The sequence below is a fragment of the Myxocyprinus asiaticus genome, chromosome 39, assembly GCF_019703515.2.
Source record: "Myxocyprinus asiaticus isolate MX2 ecotype Aquarium Trade chromosome 39, UBuf_Myxa_2, whole genome shotgun sequence".
In the NCBI taxonomy this organism is placed as follows: Eukaryota; Metazoa; Chordata; class Actinopteri; order Cypriniformes; family Catostomidae; genus Myxocyprinus; species Myxocyprinus asiaticus.
The window spans coordinates 36,058,871-36,085,036 of record NC_059382.1 but is presented as its reverse complement, the minus strand read 5'-3'; the positions used below and the strand labels follow the sequence as shown (position 1 = coordinate 36,085,036).

The following is a 26,166-nucleotide window of genomic DNA, read 5'->3' as shown; positions in this document are numbered from 1 at the left end:
AAAATAAAGAAGTTTTTAATGTGTCTTTACCTGTCTCCATCATGTGCAATAGTTTGGGGTTGGTGAGGGCGTTTTTACCCCTGATGATGGGCATGGTCTGCGAGCGGGCATGCCTGTGCCCATCCTGAGCAGAGACCATCCTGTGTACAGGTAGATGAGCATATCATTTAATGTGCCTCCATTAATTTCTTGAATAGAGCTTAGAAAAATACTTTTAGTGTTTATAGACTGCAACACAATGTTTGAAAATTCACATTTATGACCTGAACACTTGGCTTTTAGTGAATATCTGTGCGGTTTTATATGTGCTTTTAATTAATAAATAATAATTTCTTTGTAGAAAACATAAAGGTAAACTACATTAGGAGGTGAATGAGAGGTGCTGGATACAGACAAAATGGTTCCCAGACTATGGATGTCACAGAGTGCTACATTTACATAACAACATGGAAACAACTGTGATAAAAAATTATTAACAATGAACTGCTTTTACACAGGACAAATGTTTTTTTGCATGTGTGTCTATGTGCGTTAGAAGGTTATAATCAGGTTGAAAATTATTTTAGTTCTAAATGTCGGTTGATACCTGGTCTAATGAGAAAAGTATGACTTGTTTATTTTTTCTTGAAAATGTAAAATATGTTACTGTACGAACATTCTGTGTCAGTTTCCAGGTGAAATGATTACTAGTTATGTTAAAAATTACTCCCATTGAGGCAAGTCAAGATTAGAGGGGAAGACATACATTTTGGTCTGACACAAAGCTGTCATAATGCCCCTGTACACAAGTTGCAGGGAAAAGAGCAGCCTGAGGGCGAGTAAATAATGACAGATTGATCTATTCAAATTTTCTATGCTTTGCCTGTAGCTCTACTGGTGGAGCATGGTGCTAGTAATGGCAATGTTTGACCCAAAGAAGGCTTTAACTCCTAGGAAACACACAAACTGATTGATTATACTGTACATTCATTGAATGCACTGCAAGTGCCTTAAATGCATCAGAAAAAGTTGTGGGCTCTTCTGAAGTTGACTTTCCAATCTAAAATTCAATTTAAATGCAAGGGGAGGTTAACCCTCTGCAAGATCTTTAAAAAATATATATATTTTTAACCATTTACAATTACAATGTTATATTTACCTTTGACCAATAACCAAAATTCTGTAGTACTCAATTCTACTGTATATTACCTCTTTCTATGTCATTGTGTTTATTTATAAAAACATAAATGTAACATGGCAAATAAAAGAGGTCCCTCTTTACCATTATTTAGCACCACTTAGAGGACATTTCATCTGGAAACTGCAGTGATTTTTAACCTAAAACAACACACTTCTGAGTCAGAGTCGTGTTTTTCCCATGAGCTCAGGTTGTAAGTACTGCACACAGCATGAACAGTAAATTTGGTTGCTCTGTGTAGACCTGTGAGGTGTTTACCATTGGGGAAGTAGCCCTGAAGACTGCGAGGATGTGTTAGACCCCTTCAGGGTACCATTGTTCTGCGTGGCCTGAGCCAGCTTAACTGCAGCTGCTAACTTCCTGCGCACACAACAACCCAATCAGAGCTGGGTTAATGCCAGCTTTCATCCTGAACTGATCTTCCAAATTCATCAGAAGTAGCCAGGCAGTTAAAGACAGGCAGATGAAAGCCAAGCTAGATCAGTGTTTAAAGGAATAGTTCAACAAAAAATGAATATATTTTGACATCATGTACTCACCTCATGTAGTTTCAAACCCCTGTAAGTTTATTTCTTTCATGGAACACAAAAAAGTAAAGGAAAAGAATAATGTACTTGTCACTCTTTTCCACGCAATTATGATGAATGGGGACTGGAGCTTTCAAGCTTTGAGTACGGAGGCAACATTAAAGTATCCTAAAAGTGGTCCATATAACTTGTGCACCATATTCAAAGTCTTCTGAAGGCATAAGATAGTATTGGGTGAGAACCAGACTGAAATTTAAGTTGTTCTTCTCTGATATTCTTTTTTTCCACGAGCTGTAAACTTGGGAAATGCTGCATTCAGCAATGAGTCAATGAGTTGAACAAAATCGAAAACTTATCAGTCAGGGTTGCGTTTCCCAAAAGCATTGTTAGCCAGCCATGGTCGCAAGTTTCATTGTTACCAACATAGTTCAACGATTTGGTGTTTCCCAAAACAGTAGTTCCAACGACATTCGCAAACAGCATCGCAAAGTTGTGTGGTTAGAACTACAGCTCTTTACCTGTGGTTAGAAGATTAGTTCCATATGAGTTTGCTGTGTGGACATAATTTGACATTGCTGAGGCATCTATATCTTTCATTCCATTATATATATTTCATTTGATATATTCTGGGGTTTTGCAGAAAGCACGTTCTGAAATGTCACACAAACGCGAGTGCAGCCATTAAAGAGATTAAAGGCTTTTAAGAGAAAGCGCTTTATCACACACAGTTTCTGTCAAAGAACACAGTTTGTATGTGTTCCCTATCTGTCACTCACTCGAAGTTGTGTTGATGTAGTGACACCAGGGGTCACTCTTGGGAGCCTGAAACACGTCTGGTCTTTGAAAAAAGGTCAGTGAAAATTGGCGAGTGGTATTTGCATACCACTCTCCTGAACATATGGGTATAAAAGGAGCTGGTATGCAACCACTCATTCAGATTTTCTCTTCGGAGCCGAACGGTCGATGCTCACTGAGCTGAATTCCCACGGGTGTTCATTCACATCTGCTGGATCTGACGGCGCATTTCAGTGGCTTCTCCCCCCTCTGCACTGTTGCACTGCAGAGAACGCCCCTGGGTGCTTCGGCAGAAATAAAAGAGTATATTCTAAAAGAGCATATTTCTCTAAAAGAGCGGCACACACAGAACGTCTTTTTAAAGATGCCCTTCCGTTTGTGTGTTATTCCTGTTGCGGTTGTTATCTCTCACCTTCTGACGGTCACGATCGCTGTCTTTCGTGTCTGGGCGCTACCCACGCGGAGACAGCGTTTGTGGATGGATCATGTACTCGTTGCGAGAACATGACCATGGCAACGTTGCGGTCGCGGCTTGCCTTCATAAGAACGCAAGCCACCCAAGCAGCTCCCTGCCTCGGTCCTTCTACCTACGGGTATGAGGCCAGCGTGGCTAGCACTGGGGGCGATTTGGGGACCCCAATGGGACCACCTCCGCCGGGAATCCCCCACGGACCTCCCATTCCCCAGCACACTCGTCTGCCCCGATCAGGCTTCCGGATGAGTCCGCCGGCTTGTCTCACGGCGAGTTCGACCTCTTGTTTGGAGCCTGCGAAGGTGATGAGCTCTCGAGCGGGTACGGTCACCCAGTCACAGGCTGATGCGGAGATGACGGACATGCTTTCCCGGGAAGCCGCGAGCGTCGGGCTAGAGTGGAACCCTCCGCTCTCCCCTGAACCCTTTTGGCTCGATGATTGGTTCCTGGGCTCGCGGCGATGTCCACCTTGGTGGTCCAGGAGCACCACCTTTGGCTAAACCGGGTCGAGATGGGAGAGGCCGACAAGGCACGGTTTCTTGGCGCCCCCATTTCCCAGGTTGGCCTGTTCGGCGACACCGTCGAGGACTTTGCCCAGCAGTTCTCGGCGGTGAAGCAGCAGACGGAGGCTATCCGGCACATCCTGTCCTGGCGCGGCTCAAGATCCCGCACTCTGTCTGCTCCTCGCCAAGGGCGTCCCCCTGCGGTGACTGCACCGGCATGGAGCCCACCGCAGGAAGCAGACACCACCCGTCTCACAGCCGGCCGCCAAGAACTCGTGAAAAGCTTCGAAGCGCCCCTGAGACGGGCGACCCAGGGATGACGAAACCCACTGCTCTGAAGCTGGTAAGCAGACCACTCCATCCTCCGGAGGAGGGCCGGGAGGAGAATCTTTTCTTACCTTTTCATTTAATTTCGCCGCATGCCCAAGTGGCTGTGGTACCCAAGAGTTCAGCAAAAGAGCGGTTTCCTTGTTCCCTGGGTCACATACCCAGTGCACACAGCCGTCATCACAACCACCATCCACCATTCCATTTTGGTAGGTTTGGCATTCCAGCGGCAGTCTCCCCACCCCTGCGCACCCAGCTGTGGCACAAATCCGCCCCTGATGTGACGATCTCCACGGGTCACGAGGACAGGCCTCTTCCTCCCCCGTCCCAGGCTGTTCCGGGGGTGGTCACAAGAAGCCAGGTAAGTGCTTCAATGTCCCTGAACTCAGCACGGCCACGACACGGCGTGGCACCTCAGGCTCCGCCCCGCCGCGAGGCCCCACCTGCCGGTACGTCCGACGAGATTGTCCCCTTGGTCCCCCTCTTCCGGAGCTTGGACGCGTGGCTTGCTCTTTACAACCCGTCGCGATGGCTGGTCCGGACCGTCCGACTCGGCTACGCGATTCAGTTCGCCAGGTGTCCGCCCAGGTTCAGCGGCGTCCACTTCACCTCAGTGAAGGGCGAGAACGCCGCTACCTTGCACGTGGAAATTGCTACCCTCCCACGGAAGGGTGCGATAGAGCCTGTCCCTCCGGCTGAGATGAAGACGGGGTTTTACAGCCCCTACTTCATTGTACCAAAGAAAGGCGGTGGGTTGCGGCCAATCTTGGACCTGCGAGTACTGAACCGGGCTTTACACAGACTCCCGTTCAAGATGCTGATGCAAAAACGCATTCTAGCGAGCATCCAGCATCAAGATTGGTTCACGGCGATAGACCTGAAAGACGCGTACTTCCACGTCTCAATTCTACGTCGACACAGACCCTTCCTGCGGTTTGCATTCGAGGGTCGGGCGTATCAGTACAAGGTCCTCCCTTTCGGCCTGTCCTTGTCACCTCACGTCTTCACGAAGGTCGCAGAAGCAGCCCTTGCCCCGTTAAGGGAAGTGGGTATTCACATCCTCAACTATCTCGATGACTGGCTAATCCTAGCTCACTCTCGGGATCTGTTGTGTGCACACAGGGACCTGGTGCTCTCGCACCTCAGCTGACTAGGGCTTTGCGTCAACTGGGAATAGAGCAAGCTCCTCCCGGTTCAGAGCATCTTTTTTCTCGGCTTGGAGTTAGACTCAGTCTCGATGATGGCGCACCTCACGAACGAGCACACACAGTCGATGCTGACCTGTTTGAAGGCGTTCAGACAGGAAACAGCAGTTCCACTGAAACTGTTTCAGAGGCCACTGGGGCATATGGCATCCTCAGCGGTGGCCACTCCACTCGGGTTGATGCATACGAGACTGCTTCAGCACTGGCTCCAGACTTGAGTCCTGAGATGGGCATGGCGCCGTGGGACACATCGCGTGGCCATCACGCCGGTCTGTCGCCACCTCTTCAGCCCTTGGACCGACCTCACATTTCTACGGGCAGGCGTTCCCCTAGAGCAGGTCTCCAGGCACGTCGTGGTTACGACAGACGCCTCCAAAACGGGCTGGGGCGCTCTATGCAATGGGCACGCAGCCGCCGGCTCCTGGACGGGCCCGCGGCTACGTTGGCACATCAACTGCCTCGAGTTGTTGGCAATTCTGCTTGCCCTGCGGAGGTTTCGGCCATTGATCCAGGGCAAGCATGTGTTAGTTCAGACAGACAACATGGCAACGGTGGCATACATCAACCGTCAAGGTGGTTTATGCTCCCATTGTATGTCACAACTCGCCCGCCGTCTCCTCCTCTGGAGTCAGCAGCACCTCAAGTTGCTGCAAGCCACTCACATCCCGGGCGACCTCAACACTGCAGCGGATGCGCTGTCACGACAGGGGAGAGTGGAGACTCCACCCTCAGGTTGTCCAGCTGATTTGGAGTCAATTCGAGCAGGCACAGGTAGACCTGTTCGCTTCCCAAGAATCCTCCCACTGCCCGTTCTGGTACGCCCTGACCGAGGCACTTCTCGGTATAGACGCGCTGGCACACAGCTGGCCCCCTGGACTACGCAACTATGCGTTTCCCCCAGTGAGCCTACTTGCAAAAAACCTGTGCAAGGTCAGGGAGGACGAGGAGCAGGTTGTCCTGGTAGCACCCTACTGGCCCACCCAGATATGGTTCTCGGACCTCACGCTCCTCGCGACAGCCTCCCCCGGCGAATTCCCCTGAGGAAGGACCTTCTTTCTCAGGGACGGGGCACCATCTGGCACCCGCGACCAGACCTCTGGAATCTCCATGTCTGGCCTCTGGATGGGACGTGGAAGACTTAAGTTTTTGGGGAGAGCAAAAAAAAGAGAGGATAAGAGGCCACGACTATCTTTTGGGCAGTCGACTTGTCCCCGAAGGGCCGTTCGACACTCATAACAGTTTTGGGGGAGGTTACGTGTCAGCCTGATGCGCTGGATATGAGGCACACAGTGGTCTGCCCGTCACACACCGCCAGTTCACGTAACACAGTTCAGCCAGTTGTGGCGTTTCGTATAGGGACCCCTAGTGTCACTACATCGACACAACGTCAAGTGAGTGACAGATAGGGAACGTCCTGGTTACTTGCGTAACCTCCATTCCCTGATGGGGGGAAAGAGACGTTGTGTCCCTCCTGCCACAACGCTGGACTACCCGCTGAAATGGCCAGGACCTTGTCTCGGCTCCTCAGCACAAAACCTGAATGAGTGGTTGCATACCAGCTCCTATTATACCCGTATGTTCAGGGGAGTGGTATGCAAACACCACTTTTTCAAAGACCAGAGGTGTTTCGGGCTCCCAAGAGTGACCCCTAGTGTCACTACATCGACACAACGTCTCATTCCCTCCATCAGGGAATGGAGGTTACGCAAGTAACCAGGACGTTTTTTAACGCATAAGTGCTGTTTATATGATTGTGAAGAATACGCATGTGTGTATGTATCATATGGCTTCATATGGCTTCATAAGACTTGGGATAGTGATATCAAGTCATGGACAACCTTTATGATCCTTTGTGGTGCTTTTGCATTCTTTTTTAAGCAAAAAAGTTTCAGTCCCCATTTATTGTAATGTAATTGCACCAGTACAGAATGATTTCTCCCTTTGTGTTCACTAGAAGAAAGAAAGTCATATGAATTTTAAACAACATAAGTAAATGATGATAGAATTTTCACTTTTGGTTGAACTATTTCTTTAAGAGCAGGGAAAGTAAAGGTTGAAATAAGTGATTTTAAAGGGTTGCAATGTTAGCTGTGTGCTGCCAATAGTTTCCTGAATGACTCTTTGTGAAGGTCCTACAGTAAGAATGTGTGTATGTTCTGGAAGCCAGGGACAGGTGAAATTGGCAAGTGAGAAAGATAGCGAGCAAGATGAGAGAAAGATATTTGACTAAACATGAGATGAAAATGAGAGACAGCAAAGCTGGGCAAGACAAATGCACGCGCACGCGCGCGCGCACACACACACACACACACACACTTATTTAAATACAATGAAAGTACTTCATTTAAAAAATACAACAGGAATACATTAGAGTTTCATGAGAACAATGCCACCATATCACACAATATTAAATCTCTTATTAAACAAACTATAAAAAAAATTTTTGTCAGGTAGCCTAAAAAATGTGCTTCATGTTGTAACATTTAAATTAACTGGTTTTAGTTAAGTCAAAAATGTTATTTAATCTGACTAAATCAACCTGACAATTTTATGTTACACCAGCGAATGTACTGGAATGTTTATGGGTTAGATCAAGTAGTAGCCAAACAGATCATTGACTTAACAAATGCAGGTTACCACTTTTCATGGTTGTACTGGTTAGAAAAGGCCTATGCAGTGTAGAAAAGTACAAGATACAAAGAGAGGGCAGGCCAACACACTGACTAAAACATACCTGTGGGTGTATGCGCGCAAACTGTGAGTGTATTGTGTGTCAGTGAAGTGGCGCTAAGCGCAATTTGCTATTTTCCTGAGAAATACAGCAGGTCATGCGCTAAGACGTTTCAAAAGCAGGTCTGTTTTCACTGCAAAGTCTAAACTCAGTTCCCACATTTGCTGTTTGGAGATTCCACCAGGAGGTGGTAATAAAGTTAATGTCCAAACTCTGAAAATATAGTGTACGAATGTCTGTGCTTATGACACAAATAATAAACCTGATGCTCCAGACCAGCAGATCTCTCTCTCTCTCTCTCACTCTCTCTCATGAGAAAACATACACAGAAAATCAGGGACAGACAGAAGGAAAAAGAAAATACAACTCTCAGATTCAGTAAGATTTACTACCCATCTAAGTGTGGAATGATCTTACAGATGCATTTACTGTACCTGGCAATGTGACGCTTTCCAAGGAATCTGAAGTGTTGGAGACATAATCTGTTTAAAAATAAATAAATAAATGGAGAAATAGTAAAAACACACATCGGTATTTCAGCACAAAAACCTACATCTTATTCACTTACCACCCGCAATCTATCTTAAGCACTAAAACAGAACATATAAATAGAATATATACAGTGCATCCGGAAAGTATTCACAGCGCTTCACTTTTTCCACATTTTGTTATGTTACAGCCTTATTCCAAAATGGATTATATTCATTATTTTCCTCAAAATTCTACAAACAATACACCATAATGACAATGTGAAATAAGTTTGTTTGAAATCTTTGCAAATTTATTAAAAATAAAAATGAAAAAAATCACATGTACATAAGTATTCACAGCCTTTGCTCAATACTTTGTTGAAGCAACTTTGGCACCAATTACAGCCTCAAGTCTTTTTGAGTATGATGCTACAAGCTTGGCACACCTATTTTTGGGCAGTTTCTCCCATTCTTCTTTGCAGGACCTCTCAAGCTTCATCAGGTTGGTTGGGGAGCGTCCGTGCACAGCCATTTTCAGATCTCTCCAGAGATGTTCAATCGGGTTCAAGTCTGGGCTCTGGCTGGGCCACTCAAGGACATTCACAGAGTTGTCACAGACAACAGAGCCACTCCTTTGTTATCTTGGCTGTGTGCTTAGGGTCGTTGTCCTGTTGGAAGATGAACCTTCACCCCAGTCTGAGGCCCAGAGCGCTGTGGAGCAGGTTTTCATCAAGGATGTCTCTGTACATTGCTGCATTCATCTTTCCCTCAATCCTGACTAGTCTCCCAGTTCCTGCCACTGAAAAACATCCCCACAGCATGATGCTGCCACCACCATGCTTCACTGTAGGGATGGTATTGGCCAGGTGATGAGCGGTGCCTGGTTTCCTCCAGACATGACGCTTGCCATTCAGGCCAAAGAGTTCAATCTTTGTTTCTCATGGTCTGAGAGTCCTTCAGGTGCCTTTTGGCAAACTCCAGGCAGGCTGTCATGTGCCTTTTACTGAGGAGTGGCTTCCGTCTGGCCACTCTACCATACAGGCCTGATTGGTGGAGTGCTGCAGAGATGGTTGTTCTTCTGGAAGGTTCTCCTCTCTCCACAGAGAAATGCTGGAGCTCTGTCAGAGTGACCATCGGGTTCTTGGTCACCTCCCTGACTAAGGCCCTTCTCCCCCGATCGCTCAGTTTGGCCAGGTGGCCAGCTCTAGGAAGAGTCCTGGTGGTTCCAAACTTCTTCCATTTATGGATGATGGAGGCCACTGTGCTCATTGGGACCTTCAATGCTGCAGAAATTTTTCTGTACCTTTCCCCAGATCTGTGCCTCGATACAATCCTGTCTCAGAGGTCTACAGACAATTTCTTGGTCTTCATGGCTTGGTTTGTTCTCTGACATGCACTGTTAACTGTGGGACCTTATATAGACAGGTGTGTGCCTTTCCAAATAGTGTCCAGTCAACTGAATTTACCACAGGTGGACTCCAATCAAGTTGTAGAAACATCTCAAGGATGATTAGTGGAAACAGGATGCACCTGAGCTCAATTTTGAGTGTAATGGCAAAGGCTGTGAATACTTATGTACTTGTGATTTTTTTCGTTTTTTATTTTTAATACATTTGCAAAGATTTCAAACAAACTTCTTTCACATTGTCATTATGGGGTATTGTTTGTAGAATTTTGAGGAAAATAATGAATTTAATCCATTTTGGAATAAGGCTGTAACATAACAAAATGTGGAAAAAGTGAAGCGCTGTGAATACTTTCCGGATGCACTGTATATATGTATATACACACACACACACATATATATATATATATATATATACACACACACACACACTGGTGGCCAAAAGTTTGAAATAATGTACAGATTTTGCTCTTATGGAAAGAAATTGGTACTTTTATTCACCAAAGTGACATTAAACTGATCACAATGTATAGTCAGGACATTAATAACGTGAAAAACTACTATTACAATTAGAATTTTTTTTTCAGAACTTCTTAAACTCTTTGTTCTTAAACAAAGAGTTCTCATCAAAAAATTATCCACGTGCAGCAATGACAGCTTTGCAGATCCTTAGCATTCTAGCTGTCAGATTGTCCAGATGCTCAGGTGACATTTCACCCTATGCTTCCTGTAGCACTTGCCATAGATGTCTTGTTGGGCACTTCTCACGCACCTTACAGTCTAGCTGATCCCACAAAAGCTCAATGGGGTTAAGATCCATAACACTCTTTTCCAATTATCTGTTGTCCAATGTCTGTTTCTTTTCCCACTCTAACCTTTTCTTTTTGTTTTTCTGTTTCAAAAGTGGCTTTTTCTTTGCAATTCTTCCCATAAGGCCTTCACCCCTGAGTCCTTCTCTTTACTGTTGTACATGAAACTGGTGTTGAGCGGGTAGAATTCAGTGAAGCTGTCAGCTAAGGACATGTGAGGCATCAACTTCTCAAACTAGAGACTCTGATGTACTTATCCTCTTGTTTAGTTGTACATCTGGCTGGCTGCATCTCCGCCTGGTATGGCAATAGCACCGCCCACAACCGCAAAGCCCTGCAAAGGGTGGTGCGAACTGCCAGACACATCATTGGAGGTGAGCTTCCCTCCCTCCAGGACATATACACCAGGCGGTGTGTGAAAAAAGCTCGGAGGACCATCAGAGACTCCAGCCACCCGAGCCATGGGCTGCTCTCACTGCTACCATCAGGCAGGCGGTATCGCAGCATCAGGACCCGCACCAGCCGACTTCATGACAGCTTCTTCCCCCAAGCAATCAGACTTTTGAACTCTTGATCTCTCACGATCAATATACATCAGCACTGCACTTTATTAATCTTATTATCTCACACTGGACTGTCATAAATTATATTCTCTTAACAACACACTGGCAACTGACTATCAACCGACAGCCTGAATGTCAATACAGTACAATACAACCTACTGAACATTTTATATATACTATATATACTATTTTTTTTTTATTGTATAATGTGTATTCTATATTGTGTGTATTGTATAATGTACATTGTATGTTATTATTTGTATATTGTGTTGTATGTAATTATGTGTATATTAGATTTTAAATTGTGTTGTGTAAATTTTATGTTTATTGTAGAGTGGTATATGTCTCATCACTGTCACGACTGCTATGTTGCTCGGAACTGCACCCAAGAATTTCACACACTATTGCACTTGTGTATATGGTTGTGTGACAATAATAGTGATTTGATTTGATTTGACATCTGGGCCTTCCACATCTCTTTCTGTCCTTGTTAAAGCCAGTTGTCCTTTGCCTTTGAAGACTGTAGTGTACACCTTTGTATGAAATCTTCAGTTATTTTTGGCAATTTCAAGCATTGTATAGCCTTCATTCCTCAAAACAATGATTGACTGATGAGTTTCTAGAGAACGTTTTGCCATTTTTGACCTAATATTGACCTCAAGACATGCCAGTCTATTGCATAATGTGGCAACTCAAAAACAAACACAAACACAATGTTAAGTTTCATTTAATGAACCAAATAGCTTTCAGTGCCAGTCTATTGCATACTGTGACAACTCAAAAACAAACACAAAGACAATGTTAAGCTTCATTTAACAAACCAAATAGCTTTCAACTGTGTTTGATATAATGGCAAGTGATTTTCTAGAACTAAATTAGCAATTTAGCATGATTACTCAAGGATAAGGAGTGATGGCTGCTGGAAATGGGGCCTGTCTAGATTTGATCAAAAATGAGTTTTTTCAAATAGTGATGGTGCTGTTTTTTTACATCAGTAATGTCCTGACTATACTTTGTGATCAGTTGAATGCCACTTTGGTATATATATATATTAAATTAAATCATTTTCATATTTTTTAGCACAAACTTGCCTCCTTTCTATTTAAATTATATCATCCTACAATTATATTATCTCATTATAGATTGTGCCTTATTCACAAAACTCATATACAAGCTATTTGCTTATGTTCCTCATTTGTAATTCGCTTTGGATCAAAGCATCTGTTAAATGACTAAATTTAAATGTAAATTTGGCTGGCACATTTAATGTTACACTTCATTTCGATTCAGGTGTCTGCATCGCAGTTGTGCAAAAATGCTGTACAATTCCAGTAAAGTATGCCAGATTGTGGTAGTCTGCTGCATCCTTCACAACCTAGCACTCAAAACGCCATGCAAGATGGGAAACTGTGCCATGCAAATTGCGTTCAGCACAGATTTTTTTTGGTGTGTTTGTGCCGTTACCTGATTTGTAAAATTTCTTAATGAATCATGTGTTAAAACAATGCAGACAGTGTGTGCCAGTAATCAATGCTCTCAGTAGGCAAAATTCATTCTTACTGAATTCCCCCCCAAGCTGATTTAAAAAGTGCTGGGTGTGGACAAGTAGGTTTCAAAGTGGACTTCATCGATTTATAGTACAGGTTTTTATAAAGAGGATTAGTGCATGAAAAGAGTCACTTACTCCAGGATGTTGAAGAAATCACTAATCTCCTGGTGAATCGCTCGTTGCCAGTATGAAACCATCACCTCTGCAACATAGAGATCAAATCATCCTCAAATTTTTTTTACAGTCTATGGTAAGTAGGGTGGTAATGATACTCTATAGGCATATGTTCGGTTCAATTATTGTGTAAGATGTTTAAGAAAAATATTTTTTAAATATAAAAAATGGTCTGTTGTAATTAGTAATTAGTCCAATATGTTATCACACACACACACACACACACACACACACACACACACACACACACACACACACACATGTTGGTGCAGCTATCATTATGAGGACTCTCCATAGACATAATGATTTTTGTACAAACTATAGATTCTATCCCCTAACCCTACCCCTAAACCTAACCCTCACAAAAAACTTTCTGCATTTTTACATTTTCAATAAAACATAGTTTAGTATGTTTTTTAAGCGATTTGAATTATGGGGACACTAGAAATGTCCTCATAAACCACATTTCTAGCATAATACCCTTGTAATTACCAGTTTGTAACCTAAAAAAAGTCCTCGTAAACCACCTAAACCCGCACTCCCCCCACCACACACACACACACACACAAAATATAAAATAAATAAATAAATAAAAAAATCTGCACTGCTACCATGTTAAAACACATTTAAATAAAATACATATTTAAATCAAGAGGTTTGATTAAATGTTCTTTTTATTACTATTAAATTGGTAATACTTTAATATGAATAAAAAAATAAATAAACTTATAGATACATAAACTAATGCATAATAATCTGTTGTTTCATGGTACAATGTGTTAATGTGTAGAAGGCTCATGTTAAGTTATATCTTATAACCATGCATAAATATTAATGGCTAATGGTATTTGTTTTAGTTTTTTGCCATAATGTGCTTTGTTATTTGAATTGAACCAGCATCTGCAGAGAGCATCACAATCTAGTACGTGTGAAGCCAACAAAATTTGAAAGCATTAGTTGTATTTAAATGCATAAATATGTTTGCATTTAGCAGCTAAGTTAATTTACAGTGCAAATTATGACTTTTGTGCCATTTGCAGATCATCATTTCACTGTAAACGCAAGAAATGTCCCACCCCCTTCCAAGAAAAAGAGGAAGTTGTTATCAAGGGGTATTTTTTAGACACATTACGAATCAGAGTTTATGTTGTTTATGATTGCTGAGCAATGTTACAATGTTGCAACTGAAAGAAATGGCAAACATTCTCACCCTCTGAAATGGTCTTCATAATGTGCAGGAAACAGATGAGCAGACTTCTGGTCTCTGCCTGGTCCAGTTTGTCAAAGCGAGAGCCAAAACCAATGAGAGACTGAGGCCTGGCAAACTGAACACAGTAATCACAATGAATATGTATATGTAGTGAAAAACATTTTCAGTGTCAACTGTGTGTAAACATACTCAAAAACTGTTATTTTTAACAGATTTTTATTTTATTTTTAGAAATTGTGAATTATTAGACTCTTCATTAAAGGCATAGTTCAGCCAAAAATGAAAATTCCCTCATCATTTCCTCATGCCATCATTAATTTAACCGCTGGAGTCATATGGATGACGTTTGTGCTGACTGTCTGTAATTTTTGGAGCTTCAAGTCTGATCACCATCCACTTGCATTTTAAGGACCTACTGAGCTGAGATATTTTTTATATTTTTCTTCAAATATGTTCTGCTGAAGAAAGAAAGTCATACACACTTGGGATGGCATGAGGGTGAGTAAATGTGAGTAATTTTTTGGGTGAACTACCCCTTTAAATATGGAATATAAGTTTCTGATTCTGCAATCAAATCTCATTTTCATTTTTGACAGTTGTCTGAGAAAACCGATATCCTACAGAGCTGTTTCATACAGTACATAGCTAGCCCACTGTTCTGTCAAAATCGGTCAGCTAGATCTAGAAAACTATTTAATCCTGTGGAGATGGGGGCGTGGTCGAGTGATGTTCTGTGGAGAGCGAGGCCGGGAGAGGAAAGCGGTAAGGACTGACACCTGTGAGAAATTACCTCTAACAGCTGTTTTGTGTTGCAGTGAGAGCTAGAGAGGGATATAAGGGCAGTCCGCCGGAGGGGAGAGAGAGCGACGCATGAAGCCGTATTGTCTGTGTGTTGAATGTGCTGCTGAAAAGCATCAGTTTGTGTGTGTTATGCTGAAAAGTGTTGAAAATAAAATTACTTACGTGGACTATTTACCTGACCCCCACTTCCTCCTTCACGAATAAGCAAGAGATCTATCACAAATCCATAGTAAAATAATTGCATAGAAGTCATAAATATATGTGCTCACTCACCTTTTCACATCCATCCATCTTCTCACTGTTCCGGTCACTATTGCTGGGGTTCGACTCAATACTGATGAGGGAACCTCTGGAGTCTGTATTGTTGGCAGTTGATACAGCCAATGAGGAAAAAGCTTGAAAAGCAGAATAGAGGTCAAAGGAATAGTTATTCAGATAAAGCTATCGTATGGCTTCAGAAGTCTTGACTTTAATGGTGCTTTAATGTTTTTTTTTATCCTTTATTATCCTTTAAATTGTTTTTGTATGAAAAAGGGCTACGTAAAGAGTCTTCAAAATGTATCCATTTGTCTTCCACAGAAAGAAAACAACAGAATACTGATTTTGGAACAACATGAGGATAAGAAAATAATGACATAACTGTCTGTGAAAAACACCCACACACAAGATTACCAACTTCACAGTACCTGTAATGGAGTTGAGAACCTCCTTGGAGAAGGATGCATCCATTGAGTTGCCGTGGCGCAAGGCGTGGGCCATCTGACTTGCTAATACTCCTCCGACACTTACATCCTCTCTGGAACCCTGTGAATTTTATGGCATCAGAATAAACCAAATTGCTACAGGACTACGTATGCAACAAGAGAGAAGTGGATGTAATTTAAAGTCAATATGAAATAGCATTCACAGTCCATTTTACTTGCATAATGTGACATTTCTGAGTGAAAGTTATGTTCAATGAGGAAAAAAATCTAGGGCTTAATTTTATCCATCAAAATTTATTGGATTATGAAAAGTGCTATATTGCTTGTGACTGGAGGGGAGGGGATGAAAAGTAAGAGGGTTTGATGACATAAATCAAACAGTTGTTTTGGACGCAGAACAAGTTACTTAATTTTTATGAAAGATTACCAAGACAAATATTATTTTCTTTGGAAGAGCATGCACTGTGGATCGAGTATTAAGAAGGGTCAATTCTTATTTGATGTTGTTGACTCTAAGTCTGAAATAGTGGAGAAGGTTTTGTTAAGACTTCTCAGATCTTGTTTGACTGATATGAGTTGGTTCCTGGTGAAAATAATAGAATTAGGCTTTTCTATTCTGATTCATTCCAAATGCAGCAAGCATTTAGGGGAAATAAATAGATAAATGAACATTGTGTGAAATTGTTTGTTCTGTGTACCTGATCACTAGCAGTCAGGCAGATTGGAAAGATATCTCTGAGGAAAAAGCGAGGCATGTTGTCGAGTATCAGTCCATACAGAGGAAGGTACAGAGAGGCTATCCGTGCCTGTTTCTCCTACACACACACACACACACACACACACACACACACACACACACACACACACACACACACACACACACTACAGTTAAATACTGGCTACAGCTTACAGACTAACATTATAAATGATGCAGAACAATAATAAACTGTGTTTAACAGGATTTTTATTAAGGATGCCTTTAAAATCCTTATTCATTTTCTGAATTTGAACTAAATTTGAGGTGGCAAACAGGATGTAGAACTGTAGAAAGGTAGAATTTAATAAAGTACAATAAAAATACAATGGAATTAAAAGAAATGCATATACTGTAACTGCTGCAAGTGTGCATTTTAATAATCTGTTTGATTTTCAGTATGAATTACCCATAAACATGCTATAATAAGCATAACATATGGGGTATTTCCAAAAATACTATAATCAATGTCTGAAATGAAACCTATAGCAATTTGTTATTATTATTATTTTTTTTTTTTTTACATATTTCATTATATAAATATATAGTTATACACTATATTATATAATCAATAGATCAAAATTTGTATATCAGTATTTTGTGTACAGTACATTTTATATTCACATTTTCATGTTATTTGAAAACAATGTGGTGGACAAGTTGTGGAAAAAATTTTTGGAGGCTACATTAATGTTTAGATGTTTTTTTTTGTGTGACAGTATTGAGTTCATCAAAATGTCTAATGAGCTGAGAAAAATCTACATATCAGTGAATTAATATGGATAAGTAGTAAAAATTAATAATCAGATTTTTTAGGTTTTGGTCTAATGAAATTCCTCTGTTGTGTGACTGTTGAGTTTCTTTAAATTGCAAATTCCTCTTCATGTCTCAAATTCCAATGTAATGTTCTGCGGGGCATGGCCAATTCTATTAACATTTATAAAATGAAATAATGTCAGTTATTTTGCCCAGCACTGATGGTGTTCAGGTGCTATCTTATGGTTACCTTTACGGCATAGCGGGAGTCTAGTGAGTGTTTGGCCATGAGATTCTTCAAGCAGGCCAGGGCAAAATGTCTCAGGTCCTGTTCGTCTTGCAGAGCAAGTCCCAGCTCTCTCAACAACAACCCTGTGAGAAAATGTTTCCTGCAGAACTCTTCTGTCAGACTGTACTCAGGAATGTCCACTTAAAGAGAGAGAAACCACATCATTTTAGAGGACTGTAGCCATGTTAATAGAACCACATGAGTAAAACAATCAAAGTGTAATCTAAATCTATTGACAGCTATGACATGGTGAGCTGACGCATTATATGATTGACTAGAGACAAGACAGCATGATTCAACTAGTACAGCAGTTCTCAGTTCTACTTCAAAAGATGCCCCTGAAATAGACCAGAACTTCAATTCCAGCTCTAGACCAGTAGTTCTTAAACTGGTGAATCGCCGGTCTGTACTAATAGGGTTGCTGAAACAGGGAAAAATCATATAATCAATAAAAATCATAAAAAATCATAAATGCAAATAATAACATCAAAATAACCATATAATCAGATATGATTAGGACAGCAACTATGCTGATTGCTTTAAATGTTAATATAAAATAGACCGGCTTATCAACTTTTAAACATTTTTATCAACCTTTTTTGGCAGTATGTCCAATCAAAATCTATGATATTCATTTTGTCACTTAGTGTTGTTTATGCATTTAGAAAAAAATGTCAATTTTCCTTTTCAGCCTAGGTCATCATGTTGATAATTGTTTATATTGTTGTTGGGCTTATACAGTTCATGTTAATAGATTTCATGTTTGATTTCAAGGACATTTGCTACTTTCGTACAATAAACAATTTTGGTGCTGTGTTGGATTCCCACTCAATGTCTAAAGTAAAATCTAGGTCCTGGTGATATCTGAGTATTGTAGTTGTTGAATCAGTTGGTTTACAACAGGAATAGAGCACCTGAACAAAGGTTTCTCCAAGGCGGAAATTAGTGCCTGTTATGTCTTACTGGGAATTGTTTTATAGTAATATGGATCACACTCAAAACAAAGATTTTTTAAATAATAACCATTATTTTTTAAATGATTTATTAAAATGAGGGCTGTCGATTCAAATGGTTAGTTCACCCAAAAAATGAATGGGGGGGGGGGGGTTATTCTGAACTGTATATTAAGAATGGTATAATTTTAACATAATATTATAAAATATGGTCCGTCCAATAAAATACATTTCATAATTACCATGAGCACTTCTGGTTTCCAGTGATGCTTTATCTGACACAGGGAGAAATGAGACAGAGACTATGTTAAGGCGGTGCGGTCCATGCTAATGAGGACTTGAGGACACAAGCATGACATTATGTGCATGACACAGAGAGGTGAAGTTTGGAGTGTTTTCTGACCTGTGATTCGTGCAGAGGGGATGGGCAGACTAAGCGGGATGTAGTGCTCATAGTTACACACTTCCCTTATGAATTCAAACTTCAGCTCACACAGCATCTGGAAAAAACAACATTTTGCATCAAAAATGAAAGTTGATAGTGAGTTAAACAACTAGACCATTACACACAGAGAAAAAGTTTAAAAGTGCAGAAACCTTATTGTCACTAGCTGTGATCATGTTAATGTAGTTGCTGATCAGTTTGAAGGTGAAACCTCTGTCCATGAGTGTAAAGCATCGCTGCAGATGACAAATACTGTCAGGCTTACTTTATTTAATACAAACATATGTGTAGACAGTGCGGTTTAAAACAATCTATAAATATGCAATACTCTAATCAAAAACAAGCAATAATACAAAGTAAACAAAAATATTGGGTAAAATAACACATTTTTAATGACACTGACCTATTCTTGGATCTTATTTATTTATTTATTTTTTAACTGAGCTCATCGCAATATATTATACAAAATAATCAAAGACCACTCGTGCTCACCTTCACAAAGGCTGCTATGGCCATATTGGCGCTGCGTGTTTCCTCGGCCAGATCTTTATTCTTCCAGAAGATGTGATCAGACATTGTCATGATCAGAGTCTCCAGTCGACTTTGGAAGGTTCCAGGAAACCACTGTGGCCGAGGGAGCTAAACAAACACACACATTCATGACACATTTCTTAACGTCACAATGCTAGAGTTTATTTGTATCTAAATGGTACTGTATATCCAATGGTGATGTTGCCTTGTGGTTGTGGGGATTTAGGCCTGTGAATTAAAGTTTGTAGTTTTAAACCCCACAAGGGTTGATCTATAAGCTATCATCATTGTTTTGCATCAAGTTTGCTGTGATAAATATGTATTTTATTAAAAACACTGTTTGACTATATAGGCATTGTTTTGAGTTATATAATATGACAGAGCCATGTTATCTAGATGATGAGTAAATTCACCTTGAATATTTGGTTCACCTCTTCCCTACTGCAGAATCAGGGGGAATTCACTAAGAATGAATTGTGCCCGGTAAAAGCGTCGGTTATTTGCACATGCTATCTGTGCTGGATTAGTAGCTGATTCACTTAAGAAATTTTGCATATCAGGAAACAGCGCAAACAAACCCACAGATCTTGCGGGCAGATTCTGAGCTCTTTATTGTGGAGGATGTAGCAGACCACCATGCCCTTGACTACACAGAGCATTTGGATTTATGCCAGGTTATAACGCTCTTCTCCATCATTTGATTTATTATTTGATAAATTATTGCTGGTATGATTGACAGCACTGAAGAAAGCTATGGGTTGAAACGTTTGCTTGCAAACGTTTCTTTCTTCGGTAGTGACTTTTTTAAATCACTGCACGATGCACTTTTTCACTTTAAAATAAAAAAAATATATATATTTTTGCTAGATCTTTTATTCAGTCTGACTGTCATTCAGTGTGCAGACAGCAACTTCTGTGATTTTTTATGTGATATTTGGCTATACATTTGTTTTGTCTCCACACACCTGAAGACACAGAAGTTTTGTTTGAGCGCAATAATTTTCTGTACATGATATGATTGATAGAAAATTTACACAAAAATCTCTTTTAAATAAAATTAATTTACTGCCTGCTTTCATCTGTATAAATGCAGTATAATGTATTCTATTAGTGCAATATAAATTGCACCAGGAAATTTTTGTGAATGAAGCGCAATCAAAAGACTAATCTACATAGAAAGGAGGCGTCTTTGTGCTGAAAGAAATGACAAGTACTTAATATAAATACTAGAGATGCAGCACAAATTCAGCGCTGGTTGCTCCTGCTTAAATTAGTTTGCAGGTGGTTAGTGAATATGATGCAGGTTTTTGTGCTGAAATACCATGTGCAAAAGTCCCACAACTCTGTAGTGAATTTGCCCCTTAGTATTTACCATAAGCTTTGCTGAGTCCATTAGGTGCTGAGCCATAGACTTCACCATGATCTCCAGGAAGAACCAAGAGAACTGCAAATAATAAAACAGATAGTAAATAATAAAACATCAGGCCACAGACTAAAACACGTTTATCACTTTATTCAAAGGGATATGGTCATGTTAGATCACCTTAAGTATGTTCTTGATGACCGACTGTTCGTTACTCTTCAGGTCAGAGGTCATTCCCTTGGCCAGCTCCTCGTGAACAGTTCTGAAGCCGCATGCTTCAGTTTTAAACACAAACTGAATGAAGAAAAGAGAAGCATAAATAAGCCTGACATTTTCATGCATACACAAACACAGTACAAAACAAAAATTGTAATTATTTACAGTAAATTCCATAACAGTCATTTCTCAGCCTTTTTACCAAGCATATTATTAGGGGTGTTTGCTAAGGCAAGCATCGCTATTACTTATTGCTGTTGCAAAAATCAAAAGATCTGGCAAACTTGCTGAAAATTTGCCACTCTTTATAATGCAAATGAGCCTTTGATTTGCTGGAAATTATTGCCAGAAGTTTGCAACTCTTCACAGGTAGTGGTGAACCTGCAGCAAACCTCTGGCAACAATGGACATTTTGCTGCTACTGGCAAACACTTCTATCAGTCCCACCAGGTTTTCAAGGCACTTTTTCTTGATTGTTGCGGCCAAAAATGACTGAATTTGCTGCTGCTCTTTTTTCATAAATTGCTATGTCATTTGCAGCGGTTTTTGTGTTGTTTTGCAGTGAAAACTCACAAATAATCTTAGCATAGCCTATTTGTGTAATTTGTATCAGTGATCATAATTACAAATCCTTATTTCATTTTACTATTCAAATAAGGGAATTTTATCAGCCCAATTTTATCGTCGCTATATTGGCTACCTGTTAAGTTTCTTATTAACTTTAAAATTCTGTTAATTACTTACAAAACTTTGAATGGTCTAGCTCCTCACTACTCCCCTAGCTCCTCTATCACACTATATTACATCACGTTCACTAAGATCGCAAAATTCCAGCCTGTTAATAATACACAAAAGGAGGTAGATCCCTTTCCTATTTAGCTCCTAAACTATGGGATAGACTTCTTAGCCTTGTTCAAGACTCAGACACAATCTCTCAGTTTAAGTCTAGACTTAAGACTCATCTCTTCAGCCAGACATACACCTAATTTATCCCTCAACTCATAGCACTAGTCAGGTCTGCCGGAACCAGAATCACTTCTCATATTCTATAACTATGCTTATAAATTGAATGGCATCTACGCTAATTTTGTTCTATTTGTTTTCCTGTCTCATCCTCGGGATACATATCCAGCCTTAAAGTAGATCTAGCTCCGGTCCAGTCCGATTGTCCACTCCCACTGCTATGGGTCACTGAATGATGACCACTAACTGCAGCCTATACCAACCATACAGTGAAGGACTCTTAAATCATCACTGTCTGCATCACCTCAGTCTACTTCGATGGACTTCACAGAGGATGAACTACTGCCAACTCAACCATAAGACATGGGATACTCTACTGGCTACTGCCTGAACCTTGGAGTTAGGATGGACTTCACCGAAATGAATTGCCACAAGCTTCCTGCCGGACTGCAATGCACCTCACTGACCTTCGCCAGCATCATCTTCATCTTAGGATGAAGTACACTCTCTTAAAATGTAATACACAGACAATAAATGAATGCCCAACTAAAGCCTTGATCAGTCAAATAACAAAAGGACACTGCATTAACGTGCACTTCCACAGTTAATTCAGGATGGTCTTCAAAAACATTTAGTCATTAATCTTACGGTTCATAAAAAAAATAAAAAAAAAACACTTTTGTTTAAACAATGACCAACAACATCTACACAGATTTCTTACATAAAACAAGACTTGTACTACACATACTATAGAAAAATATTATTGGTTTTACATTCATACTGTTTAGCCAGAGGGGAACAGCAACTTTCGCTGAGGTTATTTTTCTCCATTTAGTTTTGTGTTCCTTGTGGCTTATAGAGATCAGCCAGTGCATGGAGCACTGAAGCCATCTACTGGACTTAGTTGTCATTTCATGAATGTAATCATTATTTTTATTCCAGCAGGTGTCATCAGAGACCTCTAAACATTTCTAGTCTAAATTGCATTCTTTTCAAATGAAATTAAAAAAAAACTGTCATTACAAATTTACTATCATCTTAAGGAGTTTTATGTTCCTTGTGGCTTATAGAGATCAGCCAATGCATGGAGCACTGAAGCCATCTACTTGCCTTAGTTGTCATTTCATGAATGTAATCATTATTTTTATTCCAGCAGGTGTCATCAGAGACCTCTAAAAATTTCTAGTCTAAATTGCATTCTTTTCAAATGTAATAAAAAATTGTCATTATAAATGACAAAAATAACAATTTGAGTAAAAAGTTTAATTTAAAATTGTACATGAATTTCTAAGGGTGCATGATATATTGGCAGATTATATATTAATGGAAAATCCAAATATTACTATTGTGTCAGTAGTGGAATTACTGCCAAAATAGTAAGTAGTAAGCAATGTGAAAAAACCCCCCCCCCAAAAAACATATACAGTATGTACTTGTCAGGCCCTCATGCATCTCTGCTCCCTCTCTTCCCCGCTCCAACTATCCTGAACACTAATTACGCTCACCTGATCTCCATTAATCATGTCATCCCGAACACTATAAATACTCACGTCAGGCTCTCATTCTTTGTCTAGTCTTGTTTGGACTTCACATGTTCTCGCCATTCCTTCTTGTGATAGATTTCGAGTAGATATCTCCAGTATTTGTATTGCCTTCGTTGTTTGTTTAGCTTCATCTTTGTTTTTATATCCAGTTAAATTTTTCTGTGAATACCTGTGTTTTCTTTGTGTCCATTAATAAACCTGCATTTGGGTTCTCCACTTCTGTCGTTCTCTTCCTCTGAGTGTAACAGAAGACTAGACCATCTACAACATGAACCTAGCAGAAGCAGCATCTCACATCGAGCGATTATCCGAATTTTAGCATCAGATCCAGTGACACGAGGGGACACTCTATGAAATTCGGATTCTCCTGGATAAACTCCTGAATGCTCAGCCCATCGCCTCATCCTCCGCTGCTCCATCCTCCTCCGACATTAATCAGTCCAGTGGCATCACCTTCAAATTACTCTGGCACTGTAGAGGAGTGCAGCAGTTTTCTCCTCCAGTGTTCCTTGGCTTTTAAGACACAAAACTAGCGATTCCCCAATGACCACTCAAAGATTGCATTCATCATCTCCCTCCTCACCGGACAAGCTCTTCAATGGGGAGACGCGATGTGGAAACTGGGAGGCTCCATTATGCAATCAATTTGGGCTTTCACAGCACACTTCCAGGAGGTTTTCAAATCATCAGCTGGGGATTTCCACGCCGGTGAGCAACTGAGCCATTTCAATCAGGTAAATTTGACGGTCTCTGAGTATTCTCTATGCTTCCGCATGCTAGCCTCAGCCAGCCATTGGAATGAACCAGCACTGATCATCCACTATTGACAGGGTATGAATAAATCTCTTTAAATACATCTCGCTGGGTTTGATGACTCACGTGGTTTGGAAGCCCTTATTCAAAACTTCATCCACGTAGAACAACGGCACAAACAGTGTTCAACTGGAGTCGGTTACACACCTCCACCCATCTCTCTTTCTCGAACTGAGGAGGAACCTAAGTAAGTGAATTCTGCTTGTCTGAATGAAGGAGGATCCCAAACAACCTATGCCTCTATTGCGGAGCTGCGGACCACCGCGTCACCAACTGCCCCATCCATCCTCCAAGGCTGCTGGTAAGCTCCATCTTTTGCTAACCTGTATCCAGAAAACCCTTCTACATTGACATCTTGATAAAAGTTGCTACCTCTTCCCTCATTGTTCATGCTCTTCTTGATTCTGGTAAGGCAGGCAATTTCATCTCGCCCTCACTCATCAACCGGCTCAAATTCCGGATCAAGCCAGTAGAAAGACTCCTACCCATTCGCTCAGTAATAGGGAAACCCATCGGCTCGGGTTATATCACCCACCAAACTGAACCCCTCTCCATCCAGATCTGTGCCCTCCACACAGAATCCTTGCCTTTACTCATTCTCCCCGACTCCAAAACAGACATCATCCTAGGTCTCCCCTGGCACATCCACCATAATCCTGTCATAACTGCCTGGGGCTCATGCTGTTTTTAAGGTGCCTTTCAATGCCTGTCTGTTGTTCTCATCCTGAACCTTTCGTGTGCTGCATCACCACAACTTTATTCGCCATCTGAGATTTCCATTCCTGCCACTTATCTGGACTTCGCTGAGGTGTTCAGCCCACAGAAAATCTCCCAACTTCCTCCGCATCATCCCTGGGATTGCGCCATCGACCTCCTTCCTGGCACCCCTCTCCCTAGAGGTAAAGTCTACCCGTTGTCAATTCCTTAGCAACAAGCTATGGAAAAGTACATAGAAGAGCCCATAGACAGGGCTACATCTGCCCATCCACATCACCAGTCGCATCCAGCTTCTTCTTCGTAGCGAAAAAGGATGGAGGTCTCCGACCTTGCATCGACTACCGTGCACTCAATAATGTCACCGTGAAGTTCCGGTACCCATTGCCTTTAGTTCCTGTGGCCCTGGAACTACTGAGAGGGGCCAACATCTTTACCAAACTTGATCTTCGCAGTGCATATAACTTGATCCGCATCCGAGAAGGCAGAAGTTTAGCTGGACCCATCCAAGGTATGGGCCGTGACTACCTGGACCCCACCATCAACCTTGAAGGAACTGCAGAGGTTCCTCGGCTTCGCAAACTTTTCATCCTGAACTTCAGCATGGTAGTCGCTCCACTCACCAGCCTCCTCAAGGGTAAACCTAGGACCCTCACTTGGTCACCACAAGCTTTCGAGGCCTTCCAGCAATTGAAAGCTTCCTTCACATCGGCACCTATACTCAGGCATCCAAATCCTGATCTTCCCTTCATAGTAGAAGTCGATGCGTCCACCACTGGAGTTGGGGCCATACTTTCTCAGCGTCAGGGCAACCCCCCCAAATTACATCCCTGTGCATTCTATTCAAAGAAGCTGTCTCCAGCAGAAAAAATTACGATGTTGGCAATAGAGAATTGTTAGCCATCAAACTGGCACTTGAAGAGTGGCGCCACTGGCTGGTAGGTGCTTCTCATCCCTTCACTGTCCTCACTGACCACTGGAATTTGGAATATCTACAATCTGCAAAACGTCTCATTCCTAGACAGGCAAGATGGGCTCTGTTCTTCACCCATTTAAATTTTTCTGTCACCTATTGTCCAGGTTAAAAAAATATCAAAGCCGATGCTCTCTCTTGACTACATTCACTTGACCAGCCCACTCCCGTACCAGAACCTATATTCCCTCCATCTATTATCATCAGCCCTATCCAGTGGGATCTAGAACAACACACAGTCCAGGCAAATTCTTCCAAACCTACTCCAGCTGCTTGTCCACCTGACCGTACCTATGTCCCATCTCCCCTTCGCACACCTCTCCTAGAATGGCTCCACTCATCTCCTGGATCTGGACACCCAGGAATCACCAAGACCCTTTCCCTACTCCGGAACAGGTACTGGTGGCCTCAACTCGTCCAGGATGTTATC

At 41.4% G+C, this 26,166-nt stretch overlaps 1 protein-coding gene across 2 annotated transcripts in view; it reads right to left on the bottom strand.

Moving 5' to 3' along the window:
- The window catches only part of dock10 (dedicator of cytokinesis 10), a 194,761-nt gene that overhangs the window by 27,648 nt on the left and 140,947 nt on the right, over positions 1 to 26,166 (bottom strand). For both annotated transcript variants that reach the window (XM_051679641.1, XM_051679640.1), the window contains 15 exons: positions 20,694 to 20,807; positions 20,523 to 20,594; positions 19,112 to 19,258; positions 18,772 to 18,855; positions 18,578 to 18,674; positions 18,417 to 18,449; positions 17,183 to 17,361; positions 16,121 to 16,237; positions 15,405 to 15,522; positions 14,992 to 15,113; positions 13,918 to 14,032; positions 12,669 to 12,735; positions 8,172 to 8,219; positions 1,436 to 1,537; positions 31 to 140 (listed from right to left, as the gene is read on the bottom strand). In XM_051679641.1, coding sequence (XP_051535601.1) covers positions 31 to 140; positions 1,436 to 1,537; positions 8,172 to 8,219; positions 12,669 to 12,735; positions 13,918 to 14,032; positions 14,992 to 15,113; positions 15,405 to 15,522; positions 16,121 to 16,237; positions 17,183 to 17,361; positions 18,417 to 18,449; positions 18,578 to 18,674; positions 18,772 to 18,855; positions 19,112 to 19,258; positions 20,523 to 20,594; positions 20,694 to 20,807 — 1,525 coding nt within the window. The remainder of the gene's footprint in view (positions 1 to 30; positions 141 to 1,435; positions 1,538 to 8,171; positions 8,220 to 12,668; positions 12,736 to 13,917; positions 14,033 to 14,991; positions 15,114 to 15,404; positions 15,523 to 16,120; positions 16,238 to 17,182; positions 17,362 to 18,416; positions 18,450 to 18,577; positions 18,675 to 18,771; positions 18,856 to 19,111; positions 19,259 to 20,522; positions 20,595 to 20,693; positions 20,808 to 26,166) is intronic.